This window comes from Capra hircus, chromosome 3, assembly GCF_001704415.2.
Source record: "Capra hircus breed San Clemente chromosome 3, ASM170441v1, whole genome shotgun sequence".
Taxonomy (NCBI): Eukaryota; Metazoa; Chordata; class Mammalia; order Artiodactyla; family Bovidae; genus Capra; species Capra hircus.
The window spans coordinates 62,131,015-62,144,376 of record NC_030810.1 but is presented as its reverse complement, the minus strand read 5'-3'; the positions used below and the strand labels follow the sequence as shown (position 1 = coordinate 62,144,376).

Genomic DNA, 13,362 nt, shown 5'->3' with positions numbered 1-13,362 from the left:
CAAGCCAGGAGCCCACGCCCTCGCACCCGGCCAGCGCAACTCTAGAGCAACCTGAGAAACCTGAGGAGGGCGGAGAGGATCGTTTACGCAGGCAGAGAGGGGCGCGAAGGAAGAGAGGCGCCCAGAGATGGCCCAGAGATGGCCCCGGGCTAGTTCAGAGGCCTCCTGCGCCCCAGGTCCAGAAAGACCGCTGCAGAAAGGGGCGTGGAAGGGAGCGGAGCTGCGGAGGCGGGTCACGGGTTCACCCGGCCCGCGGAGGGAGGATGCCACCGCTGCTGGGCTCACGTCGAACCCCGGCTGAGCTGGGCTGTAGAGGCTTCTAGAGCGGGCTGACCTGCCGCGGCCCCGGCCGCGGAGAAGTAGGCCTCCACCGGCCCTCTCTGGCGCCCCGCTTCCCGCGCCGCGGCCGCAGGTGAGCCGAGCCCAGCCGCACCTCGAGGCATCAGGTGTCGTGGGAACGGCGCCCGCGGCGCGAAGGGAGAGCCCGACGCGTCTCCAGCCATCCGTGATACACGTCGGGAGGTTCGGGTCCGACGGCGGCGCTATGGAGGGGACACAGGAGGGAGCCGGGTGCGAGCTGCAGCGGTTCGGTCCCCTGGCTGCTCTGCAGCCCGCACAAGGTCGGTGGCGCCCCTGCAGTTGCGGGGATGTGGCGCGCCGCCACCGGGAAGCCGGGGCTCACCCTCAAGGCCTGGGTAGGGGGCGGCCTTCCGCGTGGTGCTCGGGGCTCGGTGGCGGTCTGCTGATTGCACAGTCAACCTCTCCGGACTCGGAGTGCTGTTTTATTAGAAGGAAGAGGGAGGATGTACTTGGGACCAAAGCCCGGGTGGGTGTGCAGGGTTTGGGGCTGCGAGGGATTCGGACAGTCTCCGTTTTTAAAGTGCGCCTTCAGACGGGCGCTTTCTGTGACAGTAAAGCGAAGGTTTGCAGCGAGTTTAGTGGTCAGTCCTCGGAATGGAACATCTTTTCTGTAAGCTTGGTGCGCGATGTGCTAAGTAAGTTAATTGCGGTTGGCTTCTTTTTCACGTTGTTCCTATGGGTTACTGTTACCCGGCGTGTGGCTAGTTTGTTTATAGTTTAATTTTACCAGTATCAGAAGTAGAAAGGGCTGAAGGTGAGCTCAAATCTGTCATTCACTAACAGAGGCTGTATTATTAACAGTTCCCTTATTTTGTTACTGTTCATCTGTGAGTTTCCATGAACTGGCATGAATCAGCTTCCTTATTAAATCCCATAGATACAGTGTCTTTAAATGCTGATGAAAATATTAATATACCCTTTTGAAGAAGGAAATAAAATGTTCTTGAGTGAAAATCCTAAAGGATTATCTTTTTTCTCTCCCTATGTCTTTATCTAGGAGTTACTGTACTCAGACTTTGACAGGCATTTTTACACCCACAGCAGCCATACTTTAATGAATTCTTTCGTAATTAGTTCACTTTGAAAGCACTGCATATGCTATTGTAAATATATGTATGCTCTATTGCCTCAGCAGTATCTTTATTAATCTTTTCATTCATCAGAAACTTAAAAACCTTCCTCATGGACAGTTTTTACAGTCAGTATCTACTGTTTGGAGATGGTGAGTTTGCTAACAATGTTTGACTCAGAACCAAATGTTGGATTCTAGACTTAGAAAGCACTTAAACAGTGACTTGTTAGATATTATATTAGTACACTTTGACTCTTAGAATTTTTGATAAAAATATCACACAGAATCAGCCTTTCTATTCTGTAAAAAAGAACGATACTGTCCATAGTGGTTTGTGGTATTTTATTTTTAAGAAGTTTCCATAATATCAAGATTAGTCTGAGGGACAGTCCAGGATAGGTTCCAGTTTACAAAGTGACTTCTTTATCACTTTGGATAAGCTGACTATGAAGACAGTAAAACCAGCCCTATCCCTTTCAAAGGGACAAAAAAAGTATGAAGCGCTTTGAAAAGTAAAGCGTGCTAATATAAATATAAAGGCCCTCAATAAAAAACTTCATGCAAGTGATGTTGCCGATTGGGATTTGAACTTAAATTGAGATTCTGAGTTCTTTGCAGACCTCCTTTGTAAGTCCCCCGAAGCTCACACTGCCTCTTAGGAACTTTGTTGGCTGTTTAGGAAGCTGCTATGTCTGCTGGAGCTGTAGGGAAAGTAAGGCTGATGGTTTAGTGTTAGACCCTATGCAAGGGCTTTATTTTCATTTTCTCACTAGAAACACATGAAAATGTAGATATTCTTAGTCCCATTTTGCAGAAGAGAAAACTGAGGCTCAGACAGGCTGAATGACTTACATAAGGTCACAGAAGTGTCTCAATGTAGAACCAGGATTAGAAACAAAACAGGATCTTTGTTCTCTACATCACATTTTTTACCTTTAACTCAATTGTTAAAAAAAAATTTTTAATATAATCTGATAAAACTGTATCTCTCCAGGAAAATTGCCCATATTCATATACATACAAAATTTAGCACATAATTTCAGAGTCCTGCTTTCTGAAACCTTTTCGGTGCTTTCAGGACACCCTACTCTAACTATGTCTGTTACTGAATGAGGCAAAAAGCATATATATACTATATATTGGTACCATAATCTTTTATTAACAGCAGCCCTTTGAACTTGGTAGTTTTCAACTGGGTAAAAATTCATTCATTGACTGAAATGTAAAGAAAAATGACTTGCTATGTTCTAACTGATTCTGTAAACATCAAAATGCAGTCTATTTTTTTTATAATTGTAATCACATTCTTTTTATTTTTTAAATTTTTAAAAAATTTTGTTTTATATTATAGTTGACTTAAAATGTTGTGTTAATTCCCGGTGCACAGCAAATTGATTGTCGTCCATATACATATATCTATTGTTTTTTCAGATTCTTTTCTCATATACATTATTACAGAATATTGAGTGGAGTTCCCTGTGCAATACAGTAGGTTCTTGTTGATTATTTTATATATAGCAGTGTATATATGTTGGGGCTTCCCTGGTAGCTCAGTGGTAAAAGAATCTGCCTGCAATGCAGGAGACTTCGGTTTGATTCCTGAGTTGGGGAGATCCCCTGGAGGAGGAAATGGCAATCTACTCCAGTACTCTTGCCCGGAGAATTCCATGGAAAGAGGAGCCTGGTGGACTACAGTCCATGGGGTCGCAGGGAGTAGGACAAAGTGACTAAGCGGCAGCACAGTAGCAGTGTGTGTGTGTTAATCCCAACCTCCTAATTTAACTCTCTCACCTTTCCCCTTTGGTAACCATAAGTTTGTTTTCTGTGACTGGAAGTCTGTTTCTGCTTTGTAAATAAATTCATTGTATGACTTTTTTTTTTTTAGATTCCACATATAAACAATATCACATGATACTTGTCTTTCTCTGATGTCATTTAGCATGATCATCTGTGGGTCCATCCATGTTGCTGCAAATGGAATAATTTCTTTTTTATGACTGAGTAATATTCCATAAAACTCAGAATCATGGCATCTGGTCCCATCACTTCATGGGAAATAGATGAGGAAACAGTGGAAACAGTGACAGACTTTGTTTTTTTCGGCTCCAAAATAACTGCAGATGGTGACTGCAGCCATGAAATTTAAAGACACTTACTCCTTGGAAGGAAAGTTATGACCAACCAGATAGCATATTAAAAAGCAGAGACAGTACTTTGCCAAGAAAGGTCCATCTAGTCAAGGCTATGGTTTTTCCTGTGGTCATGTATGGATGTGAGAGTTGGACTGTGAAGAAAGCTGAGCGCCGAAGAATTGATGTTTTTGAACTGTGGTGTTGGAGAAGACCCTTGAGAGTCCCTTGGACTGCAAGGAGATCCAACCAGTCCATTCTAAAGGAGATCAGTCCTGGGTGTTCTTTGGAAGGACTGATGCTGAAGTTGAAGCTCCAGTACTTCGGCCACCTCCTGGGAAGAGTTGACTCATTGGAAAATACTCTGATGCTGGGAGGGATTGGGGGCAGGAGGAGAAGGGGATGACAGTGGATGCAATGGTTGGATGGCATCATCGACTCGATGGACATGAGTTTGGGTGAACTCCGGGAGTTGGTGATGGACAGGGAGGCCTGGCGTGTTGCAATTCACGGGGTCGCAAAGAGTCGAACACGACTGAGCAACTGAACTGAACTGAATATTCCATATATATATTCATACCACATCTTCTTTGCCTGTTCATATGTTAATGGACATTTAGGTTGCTTCTATGTCTTGGCTATTGTAAACAGCACTGCCGTGAACATTGGTGTGCATGTATCCATTCTAACCATGTTTTTCTCCAGATATATGCCCAGTACTTGGATTACTGGCTCATATGGTAGCTCTGTTTTTAGTTTTTTAAGGTACCTCCATACTGTTCTCCATAGTGACTGTGTCAAATTACATTCCCTTCAGTAGTGTAGGAGGGTTCTTTCTCTTCACACCCAGCATTTATGTTTGTAGATTTTTTGATAATGGCCATTCTGACTGGTGTGAGGTAATATCTTCATTATAGTTTCTTTTTTAATTGGAAGATAATCGCTTTACAATGTTTTGTTGGTTTCTGCTGTACAACAACATGAATCAGTCATGAGTGTACATAGACCCCCTCCCTCTTGAGCTACTGCCCTCCCACCCACCCCCCAATCCCACCCCTCTAGATTGTCACATGGCACTGGGCTCAGCTCCTTGTGTTATACAGCAGCTTCCCACTAGCTATGCATTTTACACATGATAATGTATATATTTCAATGCCACTTTCTCAGTTCATCCCACCCTCTCTTTACCCCACTCTATCCACAAGTCTGTTTTCTGTATGTCTGCATCTTTCTGCCCTGCAAATAGGTTCATCAGTACCATTTTTCTGGATTCCATATATATGCATTAATATGTAATATTTGTTTTCTCTTTCTGACTTATTTCACTCTGTATAACAGGCTCTAGGTTTTGTCTGTCCTCAGTTCAACTGACTCAAATCCGTTCCTTTTTATGGCTGAGTAATATTCCATTGTGTATATGTACCACTTCTTTATCCTTCATCTGTCAGTGGACATCTAGATTGCTTCCATGTCTTGGCTGTTACAAATGCAATGAACACTGGGGTACATGTGTTTTTTGAATTATGGTTTTTTTAAGGGTATATGCCCATTAGTGGGCTTCCCTGATGACTCAATGGTAAAGAACTCTCCCTCTAATGCAGGAGATGCAGGTTCTATCCCTAAGTTGGGAACATCCCTTGGAAGGAAATGGCAACCCACTCCAATATTTTTGTCTGGAAAATCCCACGGACAGAGGAGCCTGGTGGGCTGCAGTCCTCGGGGTTGCAAAAGAGTCGGACACAACTTAGTGACTAAAAAACAACATGTTGGGGTTGCTGGGTAATATGGTAGTTTTATTCCTAGTTTTTTAAGGTAGTTTTTTAAGGCACCTCTGTACGGTTCTCCTTAGTGGCTATATCAGTTTACATTCCCATCAACAGCATAGGAGGGTTCACTTTTCTCCACACCCAGCATTTATTGTTTGTAGATTTTTTGATGATGGGCATTCTGACTGATGTGAGGTGATTCTTCACTGTAGTTTTGCTTTGCATTTCTCTAATAATTAGTGATGTTGAGCTTCTTTTCACATGCCTCTTGATCATCTGCAAGTCTTTGGAGAAATGTCTATTTAGGTCTTTTGACCATTTTTGATTGGGGTTGTTTGTTTTTTTATATTGAGCCACATGAGCTGCTTGTAAATTTTGGAGACTAATCCCTTGTCAGTCAAATCGTTTGCAAATATTTTCTCCTATATGTTTTTAATATTTGTCCGTGGGTTGTCTTTTCATTTTGTTTGTGGTTTACTTTGCTGTGCAAAAGCTTTTGAGTTTAATTAGATCTCATATGTTTATTTTTGTTTTTATTTCCATTACTCTCAGAGACAAATCAAAAAAGATACTGCGGTGATTTATGTCAAAGAGTATTCTGCCTATGTTTTCTTCTAAGAGTTTAATAGTATCCATCTTACTTTTCGGAGAAGGCAATGGCAACCCACTCCAGTACTCTTGCCTGGAGAATCCCAGGGATGGGGAGCCTGGTGGGCTGCCGTCTATGGGGTCATGCAGAGTCGGACACGACTGAAGGACTTGGCAGCAGCAGCAGTCTTATCTTTAGGTCTTCAATCCATTTAGAGTTAATTATTGTATATCGTGTTAGAGAATGTTCTAATTTCATTCTTTTAATGGCCTCGGATATGCGGATGGCACCACCCTTGTGGCAGAAAGTGAAGAGCAACTAAAGAACCTGTTAATGGAAGTGAAGGAGGAGAGTGGAGGAGTTGGCCTGAAGCTCAACATTCAGAGGACTAAGATCATGGCATCTGGTCCCATCACTGCATGGCAGATAGATGGGAAATGGTGGAAACAGTGGCTGACTTTATTTTTGGGGGCTCCAGAATCACTGCGGATGGTGACTGCAGCCGTGAATTGAAAGATGCTTTCTCCTTGGGAGGAACGTTATGACCAACCTAGAGGGCATATTAAAAAGCAGAGATGTTGCTTTGCCAACAAAGGTCCATCTAGTCAAGGCTATGGTTTTTCCTTGGTGAACTTCCCTGCTGGCTCAGACGGTAAAGCATCCGCCTACAACGCAGGAGACCCAGGTTTAATCCCTAGGTCAGGAAGATCTCCTGGAGAAGGAAATGGCAACCCACTCTAGTATTCTTGCCTGGAAAATTCCATGGACAGAGAAGCCTGGTAGTCTACAGTCCATGGGGTCGCAAAGAGTCGGGCACGACTGAGCGTCTTCACTTCACTTCATCCAGTTATCCCAGCACTGCTTATTAAAGAGACTGTCTTTTCTCCATTGTATATTCTTGCCTCCTTTGTGGTGGATTAATTGACCATACGGTTTACTTCTCGGCTTTCTGTCCTGTTCCTTGATCTTCGGAGGTGCAGTTTAGAACAATGGCGCTTATTTGAAAGCAGATCTTTTCTTTGGACTCCGTCAACCATCCTTCAAAAACAAAGAACATAGATGTTGCCTTTACTTACAGTGTTTTTTGTTTTTCCTCCTAGAGATGGCAAATCCTGAGGCGGCTCTAAGTAGCTGCAGCTCTCATGAAGAGGAAAATCGCTGCACCTTTAACCAGCATACATCTCCCTCTGAGGAACTTCTATTAGAAGACCAGATGAGACGAAAACTCAAATTTTTTTTCATGAATCCTTGTGAGAAGTTCTGGGCTCGAGGTAGAAAACCCTGGAAACTTGCCATACAAATTCTAAAAATTGCAATGGTGACTATACAGGTAGGCACCTCAGATCATGAGCTTAGTGAAGTTGTCTTTTACTAACAAAGATGACTGTGTGTTTGTTTTGTTTTTAAATAACTTTTAAACTATATGCCTCATAACAATAAATTAGGAGATATACAATCTTAAATCCTCTCTCTTCCATATTTGTGAAGGAAGACTTTTTTTCCCTTAACTTGTTTCTTTTCATCTTTCATTAAATTGTAATTTTACTCACATAGTGTAACTAGATTTCAGGAAAAGAAAATTTTAATATTTTGCTTCCAGTCAAGAAGTTTAGCTGAAGGTTTCTAAATCAACTTTGGAAGCTAGCTGTTGCCCAAGTAGAGAATTCTTTTTTTTCCTAGTTAGTTGCCTGAAAATTTCTCTCTCTTCATAATTTTTTGGATTCTCACATCCCTGTGATCGTGGGAGCGCTGAAGTAGAAGAGTGTGGAGCTGATTAAAAGGAGTAACATAAGTAGTGAAATATGAAACTTCATTTTAGGAGATGTTGACTCTCATTTCCTTGGCTTCTCTTAACATTTTGGGGAGAAATTATGTTTTGTGATTCTTTATATATATTTATGATTTACTCTTGTGAAGGTATGTTCCCGCTAGTGAGAGTAATTATCTGTTTAAAGCAAAAGAGCAAAAATAAAAGCATATTTCAATAGGAAAATAGGTGATAGGTTTATTTTTTATTAATTTGGTGAAAAATGCATATGTAAATAAATGACTGGATTAAGGAGAATTTTTTAACTCTGAAATCACACATTTTAGCTGATTATTGAGCACAAATTCTTCTCGATTGTTAGAAGCTGGCAATCACATGAAGTTGGTGAAATTCTTTTATTTATTTATTTTTTAATTGGAGGATAATTGCTTTACAGTTTTGTGGTGGTTTCTGCCATACAACAGTGCAGATGAACCATAATTATATACTCTCCCTCTTAAACCTCCCTCCCCTCTCCCCACCCCTCTAGGTCATCAGAGCACGAGACTGAACTCCCTGAGTTGTATACTTCTCACCAGCTGTCTGATTTACACATGATAGTGTATATATGTTGATGTTACTTTCTCCATTCATTGAAGTTGATGAGATTCTTGCCTAAGTTTCTGATGCTAGATGTTGTGTAAAGGAAACTGACATTTGAGTGATTATCTTGTTCCAAGACATTATTTTGTTTAATTTCGGCAATACTTCTATTGGGTACCTACTGGACTCCTTCAGTTTAGAGAATATGGAGCTGATATTTATAAAGTTTTTGAATGCCATATGATGAGTACTGATTAGTACGGCCAGTGGCAGAATTAATGCTTTAAAGACACGCACTCTTTCTAATTATCAACGTAAAAATGGTTGTTTGATTCCCAATATATTTGGCAAGTTGGAATTGAAATTCTTAATTTCCAAGTGATAATGTATGTCACAATAGTGAAAGTATTTCTCTATGTTGTTTTTGATAAGTCGGAGGGGAAGCCTGTATCAGTTCAGTTCAGTCGCTCAGTCGTGTCTGACTCTTTCCGAACCCATGAACTGCAGCACGCCAGGCCTCCCTGTCCATCACCAACTCCCGGAATTCACTCAAACTCATGTCCCTCGAGTCTGTGATGCCATCCAGCCATGTCATCCTCTGTCGCCCCCTTCTCCTCCTGCCCCCAATCCCTCTCAGCATCAAACTCTTCTCCAATGAGTCAACTCTTCCCAGGAGGTGGCCGAAGTACTGGAGTTTCAGCTTTAGCAACATTCCTTCCAAAGAAATCCCAGGGTTGATCTCCTTCAGAATGGACTGGTTGGATCTCCTTGCAGTCCAAGGGACACTCAAGAGTCTTCTCCAACACCGCAGTTCAAAAGCATCAATTTTTTGGCACTCAGCTTTCTTCACAGTCCAACTCTCACATCCATACATGACCACAGGAAAAACCATAGCCTTGACTAGATGGACCTTTGTTGGCAAACTAATGTCTCTGCTTTTAAATATGCTATCTAGGTTGGTCATAACTTTTCTTCCCAGGAGTAAGCTTCTTTGAATTTCATGGCTGCAATCACCATCTGCAGTGATTTTGGAGCCCCCCAAAATAAAGTCTGACACTGTTTCCACTGTTTCCCCATCTATTTCCCATGAAGTGATGGGACCAGATGCCATGATCTTCATTTTCTGAATGTTGAGCTTTAAGCCAACTTTTTCACTCTCCTCTTTCACTTTCATCAAGAGGCTGTTTAGTTCCTCTTCACTTTCTGCCATAAGGGTGGTGTCATCTGCATATCTGAGGTTATTGATATTTCTCCCAGCAATCTTGATTCCAGCTTGTGCTTCCTCCAGCCCAGCGTTTCTCATGATGTACTCTGCATATAAGTTAAATAAGCAGGGTGACAATATACAGCCTTGACGTACTCTTTTTCCTATTTGGAACCAGTCTGTTGTTCCATGTCCAGTTCTAACTGTTGCTTCCTGACCTGCATATAGGTTTCTCAAGAGGCAGGTCAGGTGGTCTCGTATTCCCATCTCTTTCAGAATTTTCCACAGTTTACTGTGATCCACACAGTCAAAAGCATTGGAATATATGTTAATATACTTTAATTTAGAGATGAGTTGAAAGAATATTTTTATTTTTGGTCTTATTGTCACAGTTTTGGTAATTAGTCCTAGAAATATAGTTTGATTATAAGACTTAAACTTATATATTTCTTAGGTTTTATTGTACACCCGCTTCAAGCCTTCTTGATGTCCTGAAGAATTCATGTTGAAATCTTCTACTTGCCCTTCAAGCTCCTGCACCATCTGACTTAAGTGCTTCTGCTCACATTTTCCCCCACTGTTTCTCTAATCGAATTATGCTGGTGTCCTCAGTGTCCCCCTCAAAGTGCTAAGTTCAACTCGACCTTCTTAGCTTTCTCCACACGCTACTCAAATGTCCCCTGCCCCAAGTTATGCACGTACTACGAGGGTTTCTGTTATTCTTTCTTCCCTTAGGAAACCTTCCAACTTCCTTAGTCAAAGTTATCTTGCTTCTCTGAGCTGAAGAACTCCTAAAGGACTTCTCAGAGCTCCTAAAGTTTTTATTGGTGGGGACAATGTCATAAGTGAGATCTTACATGAAAATAAATGTTGAAAGTATGCAAAGTCAGTTTCTTTTAGTTTAAAACTAGAAACCCACCTTATCTTTAAGGACAAATTAGTTCCCAACTGCCAAATGTTTAATTTCTATAGGATATATTAGGAATTAGTTAGGTATTGAATCTTGAATAGATGAATTAATCATTTAGTGGAGACCTTTATTTCATTGCTGTTTCACCCTCTTTTTCTTTCTCTTAAGCTGATCTTTTTTGGCTTGAGTAACCAGATGGTGGTAACTTTCAAGGAAGAGAACACTATAGCATTCAAGCACCTCTTCCTAAAAGGATATATAGACAGAATGGATGACACATATGCAGTGTATACACAAAGAGATGTGTATGATCAGATCATCTTTGCAGTGAACCAGGTAAGTCAGACACGTGCATTCTTTACTTTGGAGAAAGATTAGACTGGAGAATTGTTAGCAATGTGCAAAACAGAAGCTGACATTCAGGTGTACAAGGGTGAGCATTTTTTAATGAAATTATAAATGTCATGTATGAAACCATTAATTTTTTTAACTTTGCCAACAAACTTTTACAAAACTATAAGTTGAGAAGAGCTTTTGTTTAGTAACAGAGAGACAGAAACTTTAAAGACTTAATTAAAAGAGTCAGATCTAGGGCTTGGCATAAGAACTTCAAAGATTTAAAATTATTAACCATGACCTTGGTTGTAAGTAGTCATTAAGTTTTCAGAGTTTATATGTTCAGGGACCCTTTAAAAATAATGAGATTATTAACCTTGCAGAATGTGTAGAGTAACCAAGACCTGAAATTCATTTAAAAAATAAGAAAGGCCTTTATGTCACATAAGGCAATGGTTTTATTGTAACATTGATTAACTGCTTCAAAAAGGAAGCTTGTTTTTCATACATGTAGGTCAAATTTCTACTCTGAGTTTCTAATAAATTCATTTTTGCTACAAGCAAACAGTACTTTCTTAAGTCCGAAAATCTCCTATTTTGTAGGAATCTTTGGCAGCTTTCTTGAAGTCAGCATTTCCAACCCGAGTTAGTACTGCAGACAACATTTCTGCAGTACTAACTGCAGTATATATAAAAATTATAACTCTTCTTCAAAAATTGTTATAGTGTAATCAGGGCTTTTCATTTTCCCAGAGACAAACTGTGGGATAAAATACATATTTGTGACACTAAGGCTTTCTGATAGCATTCAGATTACAAAAATTGTCCAGAAATCTATAATAATAGAAGTAAGCTACATGCGTTGTTAAATAGAATTATGTCCTACAGTTTGTCCTACCCTTGCTTCCCTGGTGGCTCAGAGGTTAAAGCATCTGCCTCCAATGCGGGAGACCTGGGTTTAATCCCTGGTCGGGAAGATCCCCTGGAGAAGGAAATGGCAACCCACTCCAGTGTTTTTGCCTAGAGAATCCCATGGACGGAGGAACCTGGAGGGCTACAGTCCACAGGGTCGCGAAGAGTCGGACACGACTGAGCAACTTCACCACCACCACCTACAGTTTGTAAGGTCAAATAGTAATAAAATTCTGGAGATACCAAGTTTTGAGATCCTTGTTTTAAGATTACTAAGTTTATCTAAATTGGATCTTCCCTGCTGGCTCAGACGGTAAAGCATCTGCCTACAATGCGGGAGACCTGGGTTCAATCCCTGGGTTGGGAAGATTTCCTGGAAAAGGAAATGGCAGCCCACTCCAGTATTCTTACCTGGAAAATCCCATGGACAGAGGAAGCTGGTTCCTAAATTATCTAAATTACTCTGAAGCAAATTAGTAATTTCGTTTTGACAGGAGGGGTGGGTAGAGGCAAGAGATAAACAGTTCAATAAATTCTTCCTAAAACATTTTGACCTTAATTATTAAGGTTAAAAGCAGTCTTAAATATATAGTATTTGGCATTCAGGCAGTTCTGTTTATCAGATTTCTTTTTTCTTTATAGAATTGCATGTAGGTAGATTCCCTGTGCTAGTAAATAGGTAGATACTATTTGGGGTAGAGTTTACCCCATTTGGGGCAAGTGACTCCCTACCATCTTCCAAGCACTATCATGCATTTTAAACTGAAGGTAAAAAAGTATCTTATCACAATGTTAGTGAATAAAGTTTGTGTGGTTAATAAGGTCAGTTATTCTACATGATTCCAGAGAAGTGAATAGGGAAAACATGGCCTGATATGAAAGAAACATCTTTGACTGCTGTAAGGAAATACCTTGATAGTTGAGGTGATAGTCACCAGGAACTGACAGGTAAGATAGTAGCTTCTCAGCCCTTAGAGTTATTTCCATGACTAGCTTTCCTGAAGAGTGGAGCCCTAGAATGTCATCTAACTGAATAATCTCTAGGGCTTATCCTGATTTAACACTGGTTGTAACAGCATCACTCTTGTTTAGTATGTCTATTTATGTATTGGAATATCAAAGACCTAGTTATTTTAATACTATATCCTGGCTTTCATCAATCATGTTTGGGTCGTCTTTACTGGGTTCCTTCTTTCAGCTGCCTCTTAACTTAGGGCAGTCCTCAAAGGTCTGTCCTTTTCCTGCAGAATTTTCCCCACTGTCACCCATCGCCAAGGTAGATGTTTCCAAAACAGTTGTTCACACTGTTGTGTGGAGAGAGCTCACAAGCACCTCAGAATCACTCTGTTCAAAGCAGATGTATATTCTCTTCCCACCTACTTCTCAGAGGTGCTTCTCTTTCTGATCAGTTGCTTAGATTTAAAGGTCTCAGGATCTTGGGACCACTTACTTTTTTGCAGCTCGAACACAGTCTGTAAATCCCTGCTTCTAGTTGGTTACACTCTTTCCCCTCCCACCTGTCCTACCACTTCTTGGCAGTTTATTCTAAATGATTCACCTGAAGTCACAGATTTGACTGCATGGTACTGCTCATTTTATAATAGTGTTCAGTGCTACATATTAATATATTTATTCCATGAAGATGGAGGTACATACCAGGCACTCAAATGTTTGTGAATGAATGAATGAGCTCAAAAGATTCATGTGTTCAGATCAAGTAATAACAGGGAGACC

General features: G+C 40.9%; 1 protein-coding gene across 1 annotated transcript in view; it reads left to right on the top strand.

Moving 5' to 3' along the window:
* The window catches only part of MCOLN3 (mucolipin 3), a 36,214-nt gene continuing 23,297 nt past the window's right edge, over positions 446-13,362 (top strand). The window contains exons 1-3 of the mRNA XM_018045687.1: positions 446-620; positions 7,017-7,246; positions 10,549-10,716. Coding sequence (XP_017901176.1) covers positions 545-620; positions 7,017-7,246; positions 10,549-10,716 — 474 coding nt within the window. The 5' untranslated portion in view covers positions 446-544. The remainder of the gene's footprint in view (positions 621-7,016; positions 7,247-10,548; positions 10,717-13,362) is intronic.